Source organism: Candoia aspera, chromosome 4, assembly GCF_035149785.1.
Source record: "Candoia aspera isolate rCanAsp1 chromosome 4, rCanAsp1.hap2, whole genome shotgun sequence".
In the NCBI taxonomy this organism is placed as follows: Eukaryota; Metazoa; Chordata; class Lepidosauria; order Squamata; family Boidae; genus Candoia; species Candoia aspera.
Genome location: NC_086156.1, coordinates 77,436,829 through 77,460,102, shown reverse-complemented (window position 1 = coordinate 77,460,102; position 23,274 = coordinate 77,436,829). Strand labels below are relative to the sequence as shown.

General features: G+C 38.4%; 2 protein-coding genes across 4 annotated transcripts in view; both read right to left on the bottom strand.

Moving 5' to 3' along the window:
• CASC3 (CASC3 exon junction complex subunit) overlaps nt 1-23,274 on the bottom strand; it is a 437,671-nt gene that overhangs the window by 263,203 nt on the left and 151,194 nt on the right. The window lies entirely within an intron of this gene.
• The window catches only part of WIPF2 (WAS/WASL interacting protein family member 2), a 28,835-nt gene continuing 11,082 nt past the window's right edge, over nt 5,522-23,274 (bottom strand). For 2 of the 3 annotated variants that reach the window (XM_063300676.1, XM_063300677.1), the window contains exons 2-8: nt 14,348-14,460; nt 13,337-13,469; nt 11,881-11,994; nt 10,207-10,869; nt 8,090-8,302; nt 7,188-7,289; nt 5,522-6,084 (exon numbers count right to left, since the gene is read on the bottom strand). In XM_063300676.1, the coding sequence (XP_063156746.1) occupies nt 6,044-6,084; nt 7,188-7,289; nt 8,090-8,302; nt 10,207-10,869; nt 11,881-11,994; nt 13,337-13,469; nt 14,348-14,404 (1,323 nt within the window). In that variant the 5' untranslated portion in view covers nt 14,405-14,460 and the 3' untranslated portion in view covers nt 5,522-6,043. The remainder of the gene's footprint in view (nt 6,085-7,187; nt 7,290-8,089; nt 8,303-10,206; nt 10,870-11,880; nt 11,995-13,336; nt 13,470-14,347; nt 14,461-23,274) is intronic. The other variant, XM_063300678.1, reaches the window with a different exon arrangement.

Here is a 23,274-nt window from a genome sequence, read left to right as displayed (position 1 = left end):
TTGTAGTCCAAAGCTTCTGGGGAGAACCAAATTGGTGACACATGAGTTTTTAAGGCTTATAGTTCTTGGCTGGCATGTCTGTTTACAGTACTTCTCAGCCTTTATAACCTTGCAAATGTATTGTGTGAAATACTTAATGTCCTTGGACAGCATGTACTTCGGTTTCACCAATTGCCTGATTTCTGGTACATCAGAGTTCTACAGGCTATATAGAATCTGTAGCAAGTGCTAAATATTTTAATCACAATACCTGTCAAAGTTTGATAGGAAACGAACAGCGTTTTTAAAAAAAAGTCATTCTCTTCCAGTTGTATCAAAACACTCCAGGAAAAAAAAAGGGGGGGTACTGTTAGAAAATTCATATACAGGTAGTCCTCATGTAATGATGGCAGTTGGAACTGACAACCATCACTAAACAATATGGCCGTTAAGTGAAACATCACATGACTGCACCCGATTTACATCAGTTCCACTCTGGTCATTAAGCGAATCACCCATGGTGATTAAATGCGATGTCACATGACTGCAACTTGCCACTTCTGCCAGCTTCCCATTGACTTTACTTGGCAGAAGCCAGCTGTGAAGGTTGCAAATGGCGATCATGTGACTGAGGGATGCTTTGATGGCCATAAGTTTGAGGACCTGTCATAAATCTATTTTTTCAGCACCATCGTAAGTTCAAATGGTCGCTGAATGAGGCAATAGTTAACAGAGGACTACCTGAACAATAAAGAAAGTTATCTCTCAGCAAATTCTTTCTTCAAAAAAAAAGGGGGGGGACCCTATGGTCTACCTGCATTTGACAATTCAATAAGGAAAAACAAATGAAAATAAAATAAAGTATATTATAGCAGGAATTGTACTGTAGAATAGGGTTAAAATAGAAATTATCAACGCAAAGGTAATCCTTAGTTTGCTCTCCTTTGTTTCCTTAAAACTCCAAATACAGGTTGTGTGAATTTCTTATGAACTGATTTGTGAAATTTCAAGTAACCTTGAGCCTATATAAAGGAATATAAATAAAAATATTAGACATATTCAGTGCTAGACATCAGTGATATGTACTTCAACAGAGAACAAATTGTGGAAACAGTATTTGTATTTGATTAATTTATTAGCTCATGGACACAGACTCACTTCTGCATCAGTTGATGCAACTACAATTTTAGTAGAGACAGCACCACTTCCTGTGGGTCAGATACAGTGTCTTGTGAAGTAGTGAAATATTAAAAGAGGAGGCACTATCAAACATAGTCAGTAGGGAATAAAAATAATGTTCTTTCTCCTCCCCTGAAACCAATCTTTCAGCATATGCTATCTTCACAGGCTATTCTCATCTCAACTGTGGTGAACATGATTGATCTACATGTTAAAACAAAACTAGATATTGATTAATGGTACATATTGAAGAGGAAAAGGGAATGATCTTCCCACTCAGAGCTGTATAATTGGCAGGACACTGTGCTGTCCTGGAAGCATTATGCATTTGCCCAAATGCATAATGACTTCTACCTTTGTGAGGAAGTTGTACAGCCATCCCTCCTGTTGACTGATACAGTAACTACTGTCCCCTGCAAATGAAAAAGAAAACTGGGAGGCAGTGGTTCTTTAAAGATGCCACTAGGAAAGATCTGTAAAAAATGAGCTGTTTATATTTTTAAAAATGTAAGAAAATGATCTACAGTATACGTATGATAGCTCACAGTCTGTGGAATTTAAGTATACATGAAGCATTTGACTGTTTTAATGCCAAAATTATTAAAATGATTTAAAAAACAAACTCCTCTTAATGCCACATCAAGAGAGTTCTCACAGTTATTTATATCAGGGCAATAAAATTATGAAAGAATTTTACATGCAAGTCCCATTAAGAATTCTTTTTTTTCTTTAACATAAATCCACAAATGCCCCTGCAATGGATTCAAAAATTCTTCCACTGCCAACAACCTAAATAAATTTATTTGAAACACTTGCAAAGGAAAACCCCCAAAAGGAAGTTTTCTGGTACAAGGAAATATCAGATCTGAAACAAAAGCAGCAGTGCAAGAGACTCAAATTCTGGTTCTTGAAACTACAGGAAGTAGCTCTCAGTAGTGTTTCTTCAGTTAACAGAAATGGAACTGCTGAGAAAAGACACTGAGAGGATAAAGAGTGCATGAAGCTTGCAAGATACACATTTGTGTGCGTGCACACAGACACAAAACTCCATTGGGAGCCACTTAAGGATAAGGCACCATGAATGAAGCTTGAAGCATTTGCTGTTAAAAAATAGAAACATTACACCCTTCATAATAGCCTTTCCCCTGGCATACTTGTGCAGTTGCAATGGAAGATTGATATATTTCAACGTGGAGAAGGGCTGCGTAAAATCTACATTAAATCTGCTAATCATGGGGAGAGCTAAGCTACAAAGGTCTTTCCCTAAACCACCAAAACACTTACTCAGCCCAATTTTAATAGGAATTGTCCTATTTCTATCATAGTTACATGGTAGTATGGCACACAGTTCTTTGCAGCTGTTCCTCTGATTTTGTGTCTGGTATGTGCAATTAGCCTTCACAGCAGCACTGTGTATCTCTTGTACATCTAGAGGTTCCTGAATCTTCATTGCATGGGCATATTTGTTGATATACAATATAAAATTGTAGAACTGTCTCAGGAAACCAGACAGATAAGACTTAAAAAAAAACTCTCGGGTCAGCTAAAGAAGTTAGATATTACTAAACTGATATTTTGATCACTTCAGACCTTGAGAAAAGGTCAGATACACTGTGAAGAATAAAAGTATACCCTTCATCCTATACCATCCTTAAAAATGGAGGCAGGGAGAGAGTGTGAAACATTTTCCAACATTCTACTTTAATTTGCACTAAAAATAGCAAGTCAGAAAGAAGACTGGGATGAAGACTTAGTGACAGGCTACAAATTTTGTTTTCCAGATACAAAAAGGAGATTTTCTGAGCAGTCAGTGTAAGTTTAAAGTCAACCTAAGGCAGCCTCCCCTAAGCTGGATCTCACAGATGACAGACTACATTTGCCATCACTTTTAACCAACATAATTATTTACCTCAGCTAGAAATGTTGGACATTGCAAGGCAATACAAATGGAGGGCATTAGGCTGGCGAAACTGATGAGAATTAAGATGCTTATCTTGGTAGCGCTAGCTGCAAATGTATGGTTTCTCTGAATTATTTGGAATGTGTATGAAAATGTATGTGCTAAATTCTCCTTGTATAAAACTCTTGGTTAGTAAGGAAAAGCAAATACATCTTGTCCACTCACCTAATAAAACCCCAAATAAGCTTGGCCTGGGGTGGTGGGGCAAGAGGCAACAAGAAGAAATAAAGTAACGCTTTGGCCCAAAACATGCAAGTATAACCCATGTGCCTCTTTTATTCAGTTTTCATTTGACTGCCATTTCAAGCTTAAGAACCCCCTTCACAGTGCTTCCCAAACGATATACTTACTGGAAGCCAATATTATAGAGAACATAATATTTTAAAAAAATTAACACCCCTCCCCAAAATGCACAGTGCATTTAACTTCTCTTCCCAGCGTGTTATGCTGGATAAGATTTAATTTTCTTCCAGAAGAAAAAAAGAAATTCCTCTGACCAAGCATTAGTCCCTCAACATGAGAGACTGCCCAGTCATTAACTTAAAAGCAGACAAATTTCCATCATCGTTAAGGAAAAAAAAAGTAAGTAGGTGGTGAAGGAACTTCGGTAGTGTATGGCTAGCAAGCCTACAAACTTTTTACAACATACAAAATAGATCAATATTTATCATTATAACACAAATTTCCTGACTCCACATTATTTAAGAGTAAATATACACAATAATTATAATAAGTCTGGTACCAATCACATAACAGAAGTACTGTGTAAGGCAAAACACCAATCAGCAATCTAGGCTTGATGTTACAACCACCTGCAGAGCATGGGATAAAAGGAGTGGAAGAATTTGCTTCTGCTCCAGAGTCTGCTTAATGGTGTCTAGTACAGAACCGGGCATTTCTACTGCTGGAATCAGCCTAGGACTGCTTTCCAGATTTACATGCAAAGAAAGAGAGACATGCATCCCCATAGGGGACTTTTCAGCAGTGTAAACTACTCCATTGAGAAACGTGTGTGCAATCTATATCTGGTCTTTTTCTGGTACTGGGAAATGCCAAATGTAAATGCCTCCCTTGATCTCAAAGACGAGGCCTGCACTATCAAATTTCCCATGACACCACCAAGAGACCCAAATGGGATTAGGGGCACTATGGCAAAGAACCTAACAAGCATCCCAAAAGTCACAAACATAACTGACATCCCTCCACCTCATGAAAATGTCTGTGCAAGAACCACAGAAAACATTGTCAATTGGGTACAACCAGCAAAAATAAAACATGAGATTTCACCAGTTTCTCTCACTTTCAAAGTTATTTTGTTGGAGTGGGTTACTAGCCACTAAAGGTCAGCTTTGAGCTAGAACAAAATGATGTATCGTTTAAAAACTGTAACTGAGAGTCTGCCATCAAGGGTGCATGCCCTGTTACTAGACCAGAATATCTGCCAAGGGGACCTTCAGCCAGTCAGTGATACTCTTCTTGGGGTAGGCAGTAACCAGGTCCCATCCACCTCTCAGCAAAAAAAAAAAAATATATACTTTTCACTCTTTAGCCACCCCCTCAGCATTAGATGGTTAAATTCTAAAGACAGGTTTTGCCTGAAAGATATTCATAGGATAAGAAGATGAAGCTGTGCATTTTGGTTAATGAGAGCAGTAAGATGGATCTTCTGAAGCATCAGGAATTCGTCTAACAAGTTGGAACATAATGTTAATTTTGCCCTACACTGATGCAGCATCCTCAGTATATTACCTATGGCCAGCACTGTATTGCTACATTTATCCAGTAGCTTGCTAAATTAGTTCTTTACCTCCAGTGTTTGCCAGCACATCACTCCTTTTTTCACTTTCAGTGGCTGCTACTGCCTTAAAACACACCCACACACACACACACACAACACAGCTATCAGTGATGGCTGCTAGACTACATAGTCTGTTCATATCTACAATGGTATCTTTTACTCTGTAGAAACACAATCCCACTTGGAGCAGCTTCATTTAGGATGCCAGCTATCTTTTGGAGCAACTGACATTCAGAGAGATTACGGTTCCAGATCTGCAGGACAAGAACACTGCCAAAAGATAGCACAGTAACTGCTGTACTCACTTTGTGTGTGTGCGTGCCCGTGCATGCCTCTATAGTAGTGTTTCTCAACCGTGGCAACTTAAGATGTGTGGACTTCAACTCCCAGAATTTCCCAGCCAGCATGGCTGGCTGGAGAATTCTGGGAGTTGAAGTCCACACATCTTAAAGTTGCCAAGGTTGAGAAACACTGCTCTACAGATACTGCTATATTTATGCAACTTTCCCCATTTTTAAAACTGACTTTAAGGCATGCCATTCAGTTCATCTTTCCCTTCCTGCTTTAAGTTACAAAGTTTAACAAATGAATATATAGTACCTGCATTCAAAAGTGAAACAGCAATTTCAATTCTTTTAATGGCACTCCCCTTTAAAAAAGAATGCGTTTTCCCTATTCCATACAATTCGTGACCATTTCCTTCCCTATGATAAGCAAGCATCTACAAACAATTGCTTTAACCTGGCCCACAGTTCCAAAATTGTTCTGTTTGGTTTTCTTTTCTGGGAAATATTCACTCTTCCCTTGTTCTTGAACTGTAGCATTTATGAACTGAGGATTCCCCCTCCATAGCAAAGATAGGAGAAAGGTAGGAAATTAGCATTGATCTGCAGGAGCGTTCTCACCCAACTATGCCAACAGATGCTTTTTAAAGTCAGGGAGTGAAATGCATAGATGGAGCTGAGTAATTCATCCATTGAGTAATTTTTCTCTTGCAACAGAAAAAAAAACAGCAGGAATGTCTTTTTCATGCAGATTTCTGAGGAATGTTTTTGGGGGATGGGGATAGAATTTGAGAACAAGTCCGTTTGTTTTGGTGCTAAACAAAAATGCTCAATTGCCGTTTTTCACCTAGGAATGGGAGGCAGAGGAGGGGCCCCACGAGTAGCTGAAAAGATAAGAGAGGTTATTAATATATGGGTGTTATACAACCAAGTGCCTCCTTCTACAGGGACCATGACCCAAAAGCAAAATAGAACATAAAGATTTTACATGGGTATTATCATCCTAAAAAACTTACTATAGATATTTTGAAAGAAATGAAAGCCCTATTATTATTCCCAAAGTATTTGTTGCCAATTTAAAAAAAAACTAAATACCTGCCTTAGTAACATATGACACACCCTTCTCCTACAAATTTTTCATCATGTAAAAGTATGGGCTCCTGTGTCATCCCTACTGCCTATTCTGTTTCTGCTACTTCTGTATCTTTCTAGGTTTCTAACGTCTTTCCCTCTTTCCTTGTGAAAAATCAAAATCCAAATGCATAGCTCAGTGGTTCCCAAACTTTCTTGGTTCATTGCACCCTTAATGTCTCAGCGATTCTTTCATGGCACCCCTAGGCTAAAAGAAATAATTAACAGCTGTGTTTCAGAATTTTTTAAAATGCCATTGCATTCCTGTGAATTCACTGTGGCACCACAGCACAGTTTGGGAACTGTAGGCGTAACTTATATAACGCTGAACAATTTGCATAATTTGGAAAAGCCAAAAAATACAGGTAGTCCTCACTTACCAACGGTAATTGGGACTGGGAACTCCATCCCTAAGTGACGGGGCTGTAAGGCACAATGTCACGTGACCATGCCGACTTATGATGGCAGTTCCGGCAGTTCCCAGTTGCCATTGTTAGGCAAATCCTGGATGGTCACAGCATCTCATGGTCATGTGATCAATTTGCGACCTCCTGCCAGCTTCCCCATTGACTTTGCTTGTCGGAAGCCAGCAGCAAAGGCTGCAAATGGCGATCATGTGACTGTGGAACTCTGCGATGGCCGCAACTACCAGGACCTGTCATAAGTACCCCTCATTCAGTGCCATCATAACTTCAAACAGGACTGTTGTAGAAGTAAATTAATAATAAATACAATCTTACTCATACTGTTGGTGAGCAGCATTTTTGGCTCTGTGGATTGTCTTTAAATCACCTGTCAAGCCTGCCAGTTCGCAAATTGTGGGCTGAAAAATACTGCTCCACAAATTAGCACTTACCTCTGTTAGTTTTGCTGGGATAAATTCTCTGGAAGTACTTGAATTCTTCTGGAGCTGGGAAATCTTCAACTGGATGAAAAGAGTACTTGGATTCAAAGTCATCTGCAGAAGATGAAAAAAAGACGAAAGAAACCAGAGTGGTAAACAATTTGGTAGACAAGGCTGAAGGTCACACCCAATCCATCAAAAAGTTTCATAATCATCCTGCTGTTTTTAATCATGAAGGCTTTGTGAGAATCTTGTGCAAGATGAAAATGGCCATTTAAACAACATCATGAGGTACAGTTAGACCTCCTAAGATAACAGATTTGGGACACAATTCAACAAGAAGCCAGAGTCATCTGACACCTAAAGAAACTACGGCCATTTGGAAATGCAACACAGCGTATTTACGTAAAATACACATGTTTCTTTGCTTTTCCAAGCAGTTTTTGATCTGAATATTGAAAGCGAAATGACACATTTAAAATGAACCAGTTCTATATGAATCCCACAGAGTATTAGAATATGAACACTCAACTTTTTAAAACTTCTTTATCTTTCTTGCAGATCTGGCATGTGTTCAACTTTTCTATTTTGCTGTAATTAAATGTGGTAGGTCCACTGGCACAAACAGATTAATTTCAAGCATCAAATGTATATAATTTGATGCCAATATTTAAGGCAAGAATGTTTATAGATGGCTTCTAATATTGAATACTAGAGTTTGGATTTTACACTATATCCTCAAAGAGAAAAATTCCTCCTGACTATAATCTCAATATTTTTATAGTCTCCAGAATTGAACAAAGAAAACTAGTAACGGCCATTCCCTTCTGGGCAGGCTAGAATCCTGAAAACTTGCCTACTCAATTTAAAAGTCAAAGACCTCACTAAGGCAACAACCGGTTCCTTTTACTCACCCAAGAAAGACCTAACAGTAGAAATGGAGTCCCGATGTCCATTTCTCATTGGTGGGGGAGGAGGAGGTGGTCCGACTGGTGTTCTGGTAGGTGGAGGGGGCGGTTTCCCACGGTTCATGGGATCTGAAGACCCATGTACTCTGTAGGGTGGAGGTGGTGGAGGTGCATCTCTTCCACCATTTCGGATCATGGGTGGAGGTGGTGGTGGTGGAGCTAAACAGAAATTCTTCAGGTCAGTAAAGACATGGACTACACTGCTAAGTCATGGTTATTTTAGCCATATTTATTAAGCCATAATGGCCAGGTACAAACACTAAGGCATAATCCATGGTTTATAAACATGAGTTCACACATTATGCTAAGCTGAAATCAAACAAGCCACATCATGGTTTATGGTGATACACAAACTATTGTACCTAAATTTAGCAGATGCAGCCCAATCCCATCAACAGATTTTTAGATAGTCAAAAATATATGATGTGCACAACTGCAGTGGCAATTGGTTTCCCAGTCATACCTTACATCATTCACCCTGCATGCCTTTAAGAGCCTTGCCTTGCTTTACATGAGCTACAGAAGTTTGTATCCACAATACTGGGGCAATTCATGAATTTGACTTTAATCCTGAGAGAATAAGATTACAGAACATTTGAGGAGTGCTGTGACTGGGGCTATGCAGCATTTCAGAAATAAATAACAGAGCTACAGAGCACGAATATATCACTATTCTACTATCCTTTAAAGCAGCTGTGTCTTTTCCTGGAATCAGCTGATTACTGTTTACACCTGCTTCACAATTCCAGGAAAATATGTTGCTTCTTCAAAGAAATGTAAACAGGGAATATATATATTCCATTAGGGAATATATATTCCAAAGCACCTTTTTGGAATCAAATCCAGAGAATTATATAGCTCTACAAGGCACACAATGCTGTTATAAAAACACTTACATTACAATCACCAAATTTGTGTCTCTGTCATTTATTTCTAAAAGATTTGCAACTGTACATTTCTGAAATCTTTCATTTCATTTCAGAAATGAAGCATGATTAGGGCACAAAACTAGTTGATCATATGACCATTCTAGCTTAAAGTAAACCTTGTTTTGCACCACGACAAGTAACATACAGTGCCTGACACTAAGTGTGTCAGATTGTTTCTAAACTAGTCACATAAAATTTGGGAACATTTCAGTACATTTTATTGATCTTGGCAGGTCTAAGCTTCTGCCAAGTTTACAGTTGTTTCTGTTTTAAATTAATCAGATTGATGACATGCCTCATACTGGATTCCCCATTTTGGGAGGCCTGCAAGGAACACCATTCTCACAACATGAAAAATCCAATCCTAGTTTAAAGAGGCTTGGTGGAAAAGACTGCCCCCCTACCTCCTTGAAATGCAACTAGTCCAATTTTTCAAGGAAAGCAGCATCCTCCATGCATAAGCCTGATACTCAGTGGTTGGTATCTTCACAGTTAAAGCATTTGAATAATTCCTGAAAGCTACATCAGCCATATGATTACACCAAGCATTTATGAAATCGCTATCAAGTGTTCAATATTCATCTCTAAAATGCTCACTGTCTCCCTGAGGGAAACCAAATTTAGACCAATACTGAAGATGAAGAGCCTGAAGGTGACTGTGGCTTGTCTGAGTATTCATAATGGACGAGGAGTTTCCTGACTCATGGCCCACATTGAAGTCTTTAAATTCTAGCATTGTAAATAGGAATTTTTCAGAAATACCAGATCAAAGACTTTTAAGAATAGGTACAACTCAAATTCCTAAACTTGCCCTTAAACTTTGATATAGTACTTTTAAATGTCCAAAATCATTTGCAGATATTTTCTAGTTTTAATCCTTATTCTAAAACAAGCATTCTTTTTCTGCATACTATCTGCTACAGGGAACTTCTCTTTGTCAGTGGCTATATCCCATGAAACCAGGCATTCACAATCTTCTGTAAATCTATCTCTATATATCCCAAATCAGAAGACATGCAGTAGCTTTGAGGCATTTTTGAGCACTAGCATTTCTGTTTTCAGACATTAAGTGTTGACTGTTATCAATTCCACAACCTATTTTTAAGCTGAACAGGGGCTGTAAAAATGTCTTACCTGCACCTCGGCTTGGAGGATCACGGGCAGGAGGTGGGGGCCGATTGCTCTGTAAGGAAGGAGATGCTGAAGGGGGAGGGGGAGGGGCCATACCCCTTCCAGGTCCTGGTGTCTTTCTATGTAAGGAATTGTGTCTCTGTGGAAGCTCAGGAGCAGATTCATTGATAGGGCTGGCAGGGCCATTAGGGACACCAGGTGGCTGCCGGTAAGGAGGGGGAGGGGGTGCCAAGGATTGGCTCTGACTACTTGGTCCTGACCGGATATTTACTGGGGATGGAGGTGGCTTGATGGGCGGAGGAGCTGGCGGTCCATCACGATTTCCTGGAAGCCTTTGTCCTGGAGTTGGTGGCAATGGCTTCTCACGGTTGTAGGAAGGTGCTTTGCTATTATGCATAGAATGTGGGGCAAGAAGTGCATTGGCTCGCCGTCCGGGAGGTGGTGGTGGCGGGGCTGAAGAGCTGTGTTTCATACCAGTGCCACTGGCACTGTTTGGCCGTGAAAGATCTGGCAATGAAGGTCTCTGCATGCGTGGAAGCTCTGGAGGAGAAGCTCGGCTGTTTTCAGTGTCATCTTGAGGTCGGATGCCAGTAGCACACACAGGAGGCCGTGGTGCAGCTGATCTACACCCAGGACCCTGGTGTAGCAGCTTCCCAGAGGAGCTGTCTGGAAAATTTAAGAATGGCATATAAAATTACTTTTTAGATCAGCTAAGTGGGTCAACTCTATATGGATATCTAACAACTCTGATGTGACAAAAGTCGCAATATCTCTTAAAAGGGTACAGCTCAGTGGTAAAAATTACCATCCAATTTAATAAAACTGACAGATCTGTTTGAACAAAGATTGTAGCCAGTGGGTGGTATATATTCCTAACTGCAGATAGCTAGCTGATTTTAAATGCCTACACTTAATTATTTTCAACAGGAAGTGAAAGGAATACAGAATCAAATGAAGGACATAGGTAGGGCACAGCAAGGGAAATAATGACTTCTGAACCCCCAGTTTATTCTGGCTACAGTGGACTAAAAGTCTGGATGATTGATTTACAGCATGCATTTTGAAATTCTGCTGAACCAGCCATGACTCTACAATTTCTAAAGGTCTTGAACTATAGTCTTTCAATTCTCATTCTCCCCAGTATTAACAGTATACTATTCCTCTTGACCTCAAGCATTGAGAGATCCTCCCTTCTATCATTTATAGTCTTCACTCATCCAACTTCCTCAAATATTTAGTTCTCACCCATACTACTGTAATTTTCTTCCCAGTTGCCTTCTCAGCTTTCTAATGTGTTGCTTTCCCTAATTACTGTGTCTTCCTGTCTGCCAGAAACACATCCTTTTAGGTTTAAGTACATCTACAGTACTTTGAGAAGGCCCTCTAGACACTAGGATCCATCACTGGAAAAGTCTTATCATGGTCATCTCCAGATTTGGCTAAAACGTTCCTAGTGTTCTTTCTGCCAAATGTAAGGGCTTAGGTAGGTTCATATGAAAGCAAGCAGTCCTTGAAGTATACCAGTAATACATACAAAGACCAAAGAGAAGGAGAATATATGATTTCCATTCTCATTCTACTTAGATGCTATTAAAAGTGAAGTTGCAAGGCCTCAGGCTTGACATTTCAAATCATGTTTTAAAACATCTAAAAGAAAGGTATTTTAAATCAAATCACCTGAACTTTCTTTTACTCCCATGGGTCGTAGCTTGGGGATACCACCTTGGAAAAGGCCCACCTTTGGTGGAAGGGGAGATGTACCAGAATTATAGCTGCTGCCACCCTTGGATTCTGAAATAAAAAGGCTTCCAGATTATTTAACTTATCAGACTGTGTAACACAAGAAGTTTATTATTACAGCCATTGCGGGCAAACTCATAACTGCTGGGTCTACCTGTAAATGCGAGTAGATAAATAGGTACCGCTTCGGCGGGAAGGTAACAGCGTTCCATGACTGTCATGCTGGCCACATGACCGCGGAAGTGTCTTCGGACAATGCTGGCTCTTCGGCCATGAAACGGAGATGAGCACTGCCCCCTAGTGTCGGACACAACTAAATGGGAACCTTTACCAACTGAGATTGCTATTCAAATGTCCAAAGTTTAGCATATTTTCCCCTAGAATGTTTTAAAGAGATGCTCTCCTTATCCTATTTAATGCAAGAGAAGGGAAGACAGTAACTTCATCTTAAATTTACACAAAACAAATGATTGACATTGGATTTATCCCCAGCTGCGTCGATTTATCTGTAGCAGTGTGAGCAGCAGGGAAGTAAATAACTTTACTGCTCAGATTCAGCTGGTTGTCAGACTATTTCCATCTAGTTAGTTAGGGGTAAACACATCCCATGTTACAGATTTATTTCACCCCAAGATTCTGAAACTTTTGTTTCTAATGTTTACTACTACGATGTAAGTGCTTGGACTTCATCTATATTTAATATTAATCTAAAGACTTCTAACACTTTACATTTTTCACTATTGTGCAGATTTTGACTTAGTGGTACTGAATAGAAATTCCAGTAGTTAAACTTTGCCAGTTCAATGTTCTTCACAGACTCTTTTCCTCCCTCCTTCCTAATTGTCCCTAAACTACAACAATTAAATGCAAAATGATCAAGATAAGCAAACAATAACAGCATAATCAATTTGGACACTATCTAATAAGAACCAACCAGAACAAAACAAAGTCATTCATGGTCAGAAGTAAGGTGAAAGGGCAAGAGATTGTGTTTCAATTGCTTAAAGAATTATTTACTGAAATAATTTTTAAAAATCCATCTTGTAGGCTGACTCCAAGGGTAATTTTACTGGCAACAAGCTCTTACCTAATTACCTTTATTTAATTTCTGGACCACTCTTTCACATGTCTGCAGCTGAATTATTTTAAACATAAATTCCCAAACTCTGTTTACATTGCTGACCTGGTTCACACATTGTGGGAAATGATGCTTTGCTTAATCATAACTTGTTGAATAAATTACACTCTCTGAGTTCACAGGACATGCAAAGCACAAAAGGAAATGTATGAACCCATCCTATTTCCAAGAGAAAGGGGCAACTAGGGGAATGCAACACCTTTCCTTTAATTGATGACAAGAATCTTCTGACAGTTGCTTCATTCACCTACTTACTTTCAAAAACAGGTGCACTGCGGTCATTAACTTGAGTCACTTTTTTCAATTTGGTCCCTTTACAAATGTCTTGTAGCAGAGCGCCCCTCCCTCGCTGCTCATCTCTGCTCAATTTTGGAGGCTCTGTGTTTGCCTGAAAGGAAATATTGCACAAAAAAAAAGTGAAAAAAGATTTTTCATCCCTTGGCAGCCTGAAGACCACACAAAGCCTTCATTGGCACCACCACCACCAAAAAAAAAAAAAAGCTATGTATAATGAATTGCACACTGTTAGCACAATTCTACAGCCTGGAAGCTTGTAGTTCTGCAGCTAAAGGTTTCTTACCTGTCTTGTAGCTTAGGAAAGGGTTTCAAAGAACCACTTTCACCTTATCTGTAATTCCCACTCTTTCCATTATCTTTATCCATCAATCTACAATAAAATTTTATTCTTTGGTCCATTTATTTATTAGATCCGTAACACTGTAATCAAAGAACTCTTGGTGGTCAATCCATGAACATCTAATATACATGATGTCACCTCTCTAGAGTTGCAGGATCCCTACATCTATAAAATCTGATATAGTGATGGACTAAAACCAGAAGCATCAACATAAAAGCTATATGATGACATCTATGGTCTTTCCACAGTTCCCACGAAACTGCCTTACACTGAGCCAGATTAACTTTTATATAACTTGGGTATGATTTACTTAACATATATAGGGTTCAGGAATAGGTCTTTCCTAGTTATGCTACCTGAGCATGATGATATGTGACAGGAACTGGACCTGGCTTTCAGGGTTTGGACTCTCTTTCTAGTATTACAACAACTGAAGCACTCTCCAAATGTATGGATTTCCATTCTCAGGATTCTTAGCCAAAACCATACTGGCTGGGACCGGGACCAGAAGTCTACACATTTGGAAGATGCACAAGCTGGGGAAGGTTGACCTAATCATTAGAAATAAGGATTCCTTGTGGCTAATCCATACCAGATATAAAGATAGTATATAAGAGCAGAAGGACTACCTGACTGAAAGTTGGAGGTGGAGGAGGTCCAGGTGGAGGGGGTGGTGGTATTGGCATCTTTGCCCCACTCCCTCCTGGCTTAGTGTAAAAAGAACTTTTGATCGCTCATAAACCTGCAATATTGGAAGCAAAACGGAAAATGATTAAAGAAGCAACAACAAGTGCAATAGAAAAAGACTGCATTAGAATTCATTGTGCACTGCTTCCCATTTTGCATCTAATACATTTCCTAATTTAGTGCCCTCCAAGTGGATGAAGGGCACTATTGACTGGAAGTCCTGGGAGTTATAGTCCTTACACATTCTGAGGGCAGGAAATAAAGTTAAATATATTAACTCATTTTATGTCTTTTCATATTAACTCATTTTATATATTTAATAATTATATATTAACTTTATAACATCATAATGCATCCATTCAAAATAATTAAAATAGCAAAATAAGAATTGCAAGTAACAAAAAGGAATAGGAAAACTGAAGTAACTGCAAGCATACTTTGAATTAGTAGCATTAACTTCAACACGTTAATTAAAAGTCATGACAATTGAAAATTCTGGGAGTTATAATCCTAATACAGAAGAGTTTAATAAGGAATACAATAGTGCAAATAAATAATTTTCAACTGACAAATAGAAAGCCCCACAGAAAATGTTTTAGAGGAGTACAGCTCCACCTTAATTGAAAGAGTATGATGAAACTTAAGAATGAAAAGCAAAGCTTTAAATGGGACCATACTGTACAGTGTATATTTTAACTATACCATCATTCACAACAGTTATTTTAGACTGCCCACTTCTACTCTCCAAAGTTTTTATACAAAGCTCATAGAACCAGAAGTGCAAATGGAAGGAAGCGTGGAGTAGTACCAGATGACAACAGAACTATGCTCATACTTCTCATTGATTCAAGCTATTGTAAAAATGAGGCAGCTATCCAAATTATCTGCTTTTAATATGAAAACTCTCTCATACAGTTAAAGGAAAACTTTCCCACAAATGTCACTCTCCTTACATTTTTACTATACATTTAAGATATTTGAGATTTTTCAATATCTATGGCTTCCAAGTAAGGCATTTTCCCAAGCATACATCTCTGAAGGGGCCAAAACTCTTTTCACAGCATTCACACTTTTATAAAATTACAATTTCCAAAACTCTTTGAAAGAAATTTTGATAATCAAAATTATATAGGAGTAGAATATCACATCACATCAGATCTGAAATCTTCTATGTTACCAACAGGAGGGGTCTCTTCTTCTTGCACCCTCTTCCATCAATTGTATCTTGCATCTTCATCTGCCCTAAAGGTCCAATATTCCTGTTGTTAAAAATATACTACCTCTGCTTACTTTGACGGGGTTTGGAGTTGTGAAGAAGAGGTCTGTCCTTCCTTCTCAGAACTAAAATTGAGTAATATTTCCAGATACTGTCCCAAATATCTCTCAAACCTTAACCAGCATTTATACAGACTCTAGCTGCCTAGATGCTCTTTTACACACACATACCAACACAATATATGCATAAAATCTCCCATCCATTCTTCCAGTTTTATGTTATACTATTCTAGATGCTAGAAATCTTGTCTTGCCTACTTCTATTTCCACCATCCTGGGAGTTCCAGTGCTATTGGCTGCTATAGCCCATTGACTGACAGATCCTCCTTTTGGAATTCTCATTCTAATTCCCTATCTGCTTTCTCTTACTGATCCTGTTTATTTGGGGACCAAATGTGCAGAAGATTATCACGTACCCCTGACCTTAAAAATAAAAGTTAATGGCATACCTACAAGCCAGAAGGACTGAAGACCAAAATGACTGCAATGTGTAGCACAAAAGTACACTTCTGATTGTCACACTCTGCACACCTCCAGAGAATTTGTGAATATTGTATGACTGCAGTTAGTTGCAGAAACCCCAAGGATCAAGCTTCCTAGGCACTGAATTGGCTACGGTGTTGAAAAGAAGGAGAAGAGATCAAGGAATCCAAAGTTCTGCCACCTTAATTGGCAACAAGAAATTTCAAAATCCACCCTTACATTTCTAGTGCAGCTATTAACTGCATGCCTACAATTAGGGATAGGCAGCCAAATTTAGTCTTAATATAGCAGTACATTAGTTGCCATCCGAACTTGTCAAAAACAGCATTTTGTTGGAGATGTAAAAAGGATAATGCTTCTTTAAAACATAGGTTTCTACAATGTCCTATACTTACCAAGTTTTGGGAAAAAGTAGTGGATTATAGAAATATGATTGTATAACAAAAGCTAAAACTTTCAGAGGATAATATTCTTTTGATCGATATACCTAGTACATGGAACTTGAGAACCGGACAATGTAAATGGATTCTCCATGTCCTTACTATGGCTAAAAGACTTTGCAGTATTGGAAAGATAAATGTATGGCCCTATTTATTGAATGGATTGAAGACCTGGTTACACTTGCCACCTATGAGAGGATTGCCTACATAGACTTTGTATGGACAAATACAATGAAATATGGGACTCATTTATACAAAATACAGTAGGTTAAAAAAACATGATAGTCATATAAATGTATTAGACATATATATGCACTTGAATATTTGCATTATATAAGTACATATAGAATTGTAATTGTTGTTATGATATATTAACATGTTTTTTCTATGCTGTATTTTACTTTTTTGTGAAAGCACTTTTTATGTGTTTTTTCTTCTCCTCCTCCTCCTCTTTGACAATGTATGCATCTCCATCATTATTATGCACATTATTGTGTTTTGTTCTTCTTTTTGTTATTGATTAAAAATAGGCTGACCATACGTCCCATTTTGAACGGGACAGTCCCTTTTTTTTAGCATTTCCAGACCGTCCCGTCATTTTAATATAAATGTCCATTTTGTCCCATTTTCTTAAAAGCCTTACTTAAAAATTTGAAAGTTCCCGCGAACCTGTCAGAATGCAGTCTGACTTTGAGCGGAAGGAGGGGGAGCTCAGCAGAAACAGCGGGAAAAAGCCGCAGAGCTCAACCCAGCGGGAAACCTAAAAAGAAAAAAAGCAGGATCAGCTGATTTGCAATGATCAAAGGGGCAAGCCAATTGGCTCCTGCCTTGAAAAGGCAGGAAAAAAGGAACCTAAAGGCACAGCCAGAGGAGGAACAGCTTGTTGGGGACAACCGTTCACTAGACTCTCCAGCCTTGCCTTGCCTCTCGCAAATGAAGGAATCTGAAGTTTCCCAGCCCAAGAAAACTGGAGAAGTTCCTGCCTGCCAATCCAGCCCAGCCCTGCCCTGCCCTGTTTTACCATCGCAATGTCCCATTTTTAACCCCGTCCTGTTTTGCCATTCCAATGTCCTGTTTTTGTCTCAAGGAAATATGGTCAGCCTAATTAAAAAGCAATAAATAAATAAATAATAACCAGAGACAAACAGGCATGATTCCTTATCAGATACCACATCACAGCAGAAATGCAGCAAGAGCAGGTGTGTAATGGAGGAAGTGTGACTCATTCATGACACTACAGATACCTGTCAAATCCACAAGTCCAATGAAACTATTTCAAACAGGGAAGTCTAATGGTACAGGAATGCATCCAGTTTCAACGCTTGCCCATCAAGTAAAGAAGCAAGGTGGCGTTTAGGAAACTTTAATCAATCTACCCAGAGATTTTGAGATTTTAAGGAGAACTCTGGCTTTAAAGAGTCTGGAGTTCAACAAAAATAATTTTGTTATGTAGATGGAAATATACTCCTTTGATATTAAAGAGCAGGGTCAAGAGATATGTTCTTTGTCAGTTTTTGAATGTTTTCATATTCTAAAAATGAGAAGCTGGAGCAGCATGTTTCTCTGAAGATTTTACTAGTTTTATATGAATAAGGATTTTTCTTCTTTTCCTGTTTTTTCCCTTTCCCCCCTTTTTATCACTGCAGTATTTTTTATAACTGCTTTTACTGTATTAACACTGCTGTATTACTTTTTGGGGTTTGTTATATTTCATTTACAAAATTATTTGAACATTTTAAAAAAATTACCCAGAAAACAGACATTCTGAAACCTCTAAGCAAGATAATTCATATTAGCTTGTAATATATTATGTTGCCAATCTTAACTTCCTCCTGAAAGGTCATGAGAAACTTTTCAACCATTCTAATTCTTCTAAAAAGAAGAGCTCAAAGTGTGTAGTTCTATTACTCCATTTCCACCATTCTGAGACTGGACAAAACATTTTCCAGTTCACAGTTTTAGATTTTAAGGAGTATCTCCCAGAAATCTGCAACAATACAAATCTACAATGAATAGAACTCTATCACATATATTGAACAGTCATGTTTGTCACACTACACACAACCTGTAAGGTCAGTTTCAAAAGATCTACTAGACTCCCAACAATTTTTTTTTAATTTTTAAAAGGAAATTTCTGTAATGGTAATTGGGAAAAGCATCAGCTATTATCTCTAAATATAGCCTACAGCAGCACAAGATGTGGACATATCTAACTGAAACTTCCATCACATAAGTAAAGAGACTGAGTGTCCATGCATTTCTTAAAATTCCATCTTCCTTCAAATAAGTTTCAAAGGTACCAATAGCTTTCTCAGAACTTCTTGTGATATCTGCTAAGCATCAAGAGGAACACCAAATCCCTGTAAAGGCTACTCAGCAGTGAGTGCTGGATGCTTCCTCACAAGGAGTATTTGTGTTGTTCTTTCCATGAACAAAGACCAAAAGCGGAATATAGAGAAAAAAGGGGCCAGCTGTAAAGAAAAGAAACTCAATGCAACATTCTTGTCCAACCAAGAATCCTCCAGACATGTTGAAATTATAGCTTCCAACATTTGCAGTCATTGTATATGAGAATTATGGGAATTGTAATCCCAAAATATTCAAGACACCAGGTTGAAGAAGACTACAACTCAACATACTATCCTTTTCAAAATGCCCAAGTTTGAAAAATTAAAAATCAGTTTCAATTCTCCCTTAAACAGGACTTATGAATACATTCTTAAAAATTACTAGAGGAAATTGCTTACATATAGTTATTCATGGCTTAAAGAGAATGATATTAAAGCTTCTTAAAAATAGAAATTCAGCCAGTTTGCTCTAAAGGACTGTGTACAATCATTTATAGGTGGAAGGCTGCACCTGGCCCTTGACTGGGGTTCAGATGGGTCACTCTCCCAAAAGCAAATGGAGCCAAGACAAACATTTAATAAATCCTCTTGTATTTACTGTCTCCTATTACATCAGAGGTGCTTAACCTTTTAGTGCTATGGGCCCCTTTGAGAGTCTGGTGAAACCTAAGGGCCTCTTCTCAGAGATTAGTGAAAATAAAGTTGTAATTTTTTTCCCATCCAAGTTTATGGACTCTTTAAAATCTATACATGGACCCCATGTTAAGAATCCCTGCGTTAAGTTACAATTCAGTGATATGGGCCACATGCAACCCTCAGACCACAGGCTGAGTAGCCTTGCACTAAACATTACAAGTCATTTGTCAAAGTTATGATTTTCTGGAGCCCAGAATAATGAGGCATAAGAAGACACAGTCAAGTGCCATTGACTAAAGAACCTTGAAAAGAGATACAGATATCTTAGCTATGAGTTCCAAGAAATATTTATTTGGAGATATTTACAAGCTAGAAGGTAATTCATGCTTCATACTTCAGTGAAGTACTTTGCCAGGAAAATGTTATTTGTATAGTATAGTCTCTGTAGCATCCTTCTTCCAAACTAAGTTAGGTTATTGGCATGACCCCCCCACCCCATTATTATGAGTAGGCAACTCTTGGCCCCAAAAACGTTTTTGTGCCCCTCACAGTGGCTGAAACACAGTGACATAGCTTCCTGCTATTGTGAAATAGGAAAAAATATTTAACCTTAATAGTGGCATAGTACAGTTCATTAAAAAAAAAAAGCCAAATAACCCCTGGAAAATCCTGGCCTGAGCACTTAGCATTATAATATTGACCCCTCAACTACTGTGAAAATGTTAAGTGCAACTCCAGGTCAGCAAACCATCCTTGATTTATGAGAACATGCACCCTTCTACCCCATTCTTTCTGCTTATTTTCCCCCCTACTTAAGAGCCAAGTAGATATTGGGGCTGCAATCTAATTAGGAGAATACTGATTGTTAGATTTTTCAAAAATTAATCATCCATATGCCTGCTAGAAGGTTCTTTGCCTCCAGCCATTTATCATGAAATAATTAAATGCTACCACTGAATCAATAATTCCTCTCCTTTCTGCCATGTGGTCAACATCCACATGCTTTCAGCCAATATTGAAATGGCAGGAACCTTCTAGTTTCCACCATCTCCCAAACTGTTAGAAATGTTCCCTTCTCTCCCTGGAATATCAAATCCCCTCTTTATTCTAATGTTCAACATAGAAACAAAACATGTTGTATATAAATATATTTAGAGTGAAAGCAGTAGAAACAGTAGGAATATTTCCACCTAAAGCTAGATGTTTCTTTTTAGCACTCAGACAAAATAATCTTTCTCCTTGCCCCACACATCATATAATTCTAAATGGGATTCCAGCTTTAACAAGGAAAAGATGCCAATTTCTCATGTTCACAGCACTTCACAACAGTGACAGGATCTTCACAATAGCTTAAAAGGGAAACAAATTTGAGAAATACAACATACCTAGTTGGGAGCTTCCAAGTCAGAAGCAACAGAACAAACTCTGTAAGTTTCATCTACAGGAGCCTGAAGTTAAGCACTGCCTCCTTCTCCCATTTCCTTTCCTGCTCCTGCTTTCATTACAACATGAAGTCACACCCTGGATTTATGAGCACAAAAAAAAAAAAGGTGGCCTTGAAGCAACCCAAGTTATGAAGGCAGCATCATAGTGTGATCACCTGAGGAGGGCCGGAAGTGACTACTTTAGAGATAGCAAGCAGTCAACCAAGCAGCCTCAGGTAAAGCACTTCTGAAAGGTGCATGCTCAGCAAGCTTTTCAAGTAGTGGCTTCCTAGTGAGAACATCTTGATTAATTGGAGATATCCCAAATTAGAATATAGTCACAATGGCCATTAGCTCACTTGCTACAGTATAGACAATCGGATTTTTTCTCTTAAGCACCAATTGAATCAAGCAAGCACAAGTTAGTTGCACATTTCTCCTCTTCCATTTTAACACACCAGGACTGGGATGTGAAATCTGTTTAAGCAAGAATGAATAGTATTAAGAAAGAGACAGGAGTTGATCCTTAGAACACAGATCCTCTGGTAGTACAATACCACAATGAAGTAGAGTAGCAGAACAGAAACTGAGTGCATGTGTATTCAGCAGTTTTAGGTGCTATTCCTTGCATGGCACTGCAGTGAGTTTCATGCATTTCATTTCTTCCACTTCCTAATGATCAGGTTCCCTTTTGGGGCTTTAGCCATGGAGAATGTAGAATTCAGTACAGTATGTTCTTTCAGAACAAGGTTCAGGAAGATGTCACCTATACAGGCACAGTCCAGGTGACATCCATTAATAGTAACCACAGAATCCCCCCCAAAATAAATTACAATTTTAGAAAGCATTAAGTGCCCAAAGTCTTGTAACAGTTATATGATTCATGCAAGAACACTAAAATCACATACTATTTGCCAGCCTTGCAAGTTTTCTGTCATATTGCCATATTTATTTTATTGAAACACTTTTAGCAATACATTGCTGCCTGTACGTATTATCAATTCTTGATCCAGAATATATTATAACAGGGCTAGTGCCTCTCTACTATGAAATCAATTTTCACCCAAAGGATGTGATGTGAATGATAGGGTAAGAGCCAGTGGTCCTCAGGGTTGAGATACATCAATAACCAATTTCCAGGGGAGGTATGGTGAATTGAAGATAGCTCTGAGAAAGCAGAGCCGATGACCATAGCAAGAACCAAGGAACCAGTGAGTAGACTGGTTCCTTGGAACCTCTCCGGATAAGGAGAGGACAGGAGACAGGTCACATGTGTTCTGGAAGGCTGCTCCTCATGAGGAGACCACAGGACAGTGGTTTTCCATGGGTTTGAGTGCTGGGAGAGGAAGGGATTAGCCATCTTGCTCGCAACTGCATTGGAGCCTTTTAAAGGACATTAAGTTCACAAACCTCAGTTTCTAATCACTGTCAGAAAATGCCTATTAACCATTTTAAAGCCATTAGAGACCTTAGGAATGACAAATTTGAAAAGTCTTCATTGGGAGAGGATTTATCTTTATAAGAGAGATAAGTAATTTCATGATTTCAAAACTGGACACTAGAGGGGACTAAAGTTTTTAGGTAGAGGAAAAAATGCAAGCCTATAAAATGCAAAATGTTATAACAATGAAAATACTGAAGGAGACTTTTGAAGAATGGAGTCAGAAATTAGTAGTCACAATATCAATAATGTCAGTAATGATGTCTGCTTCTATAGGCAGACTATGTCCAAAAGATGTTACTGAAGAAATGACAGATGTAGACCAAATTTTATCTGACAAGATAGAGATGGTATCGAAAGTAGATTTACAACTGACAGGCCAAGAGAATGACTTGGAAAAGGATGTTTCACTAAATCTACAAAAGAAATTGGTTGATGTTTCAAAATTCAAAAGAGAAATACAAACGATAAACAAAGAGAGTGACCTGGACAATTTTCTCCTATTGGATTTACAAAAGAGGCTTGTTAAAGCCTTGAAGAACTCTGTGTGATGGGACAAAGAATAAGTGAAGAGAAATCAAATCCTACAACAATATTTGAATGAACTAAAGATTAAGACTGTTAGAAGTAAAAGGAAAGAATATAAAGTTGGTTTATTTGATCAAGGTTAAAACAAGATCTGTTGTTACTTCTGGTCACCCTTTATGGACTTTCTGCTGACATCAGGACTGAAAAGATGATGCTTTATGGCTTTATCTATAGATAAGGGATGGGATATGGGATGAAGAGATTACTGTTTGTAACCTTAGAGGAGGTGAAGAG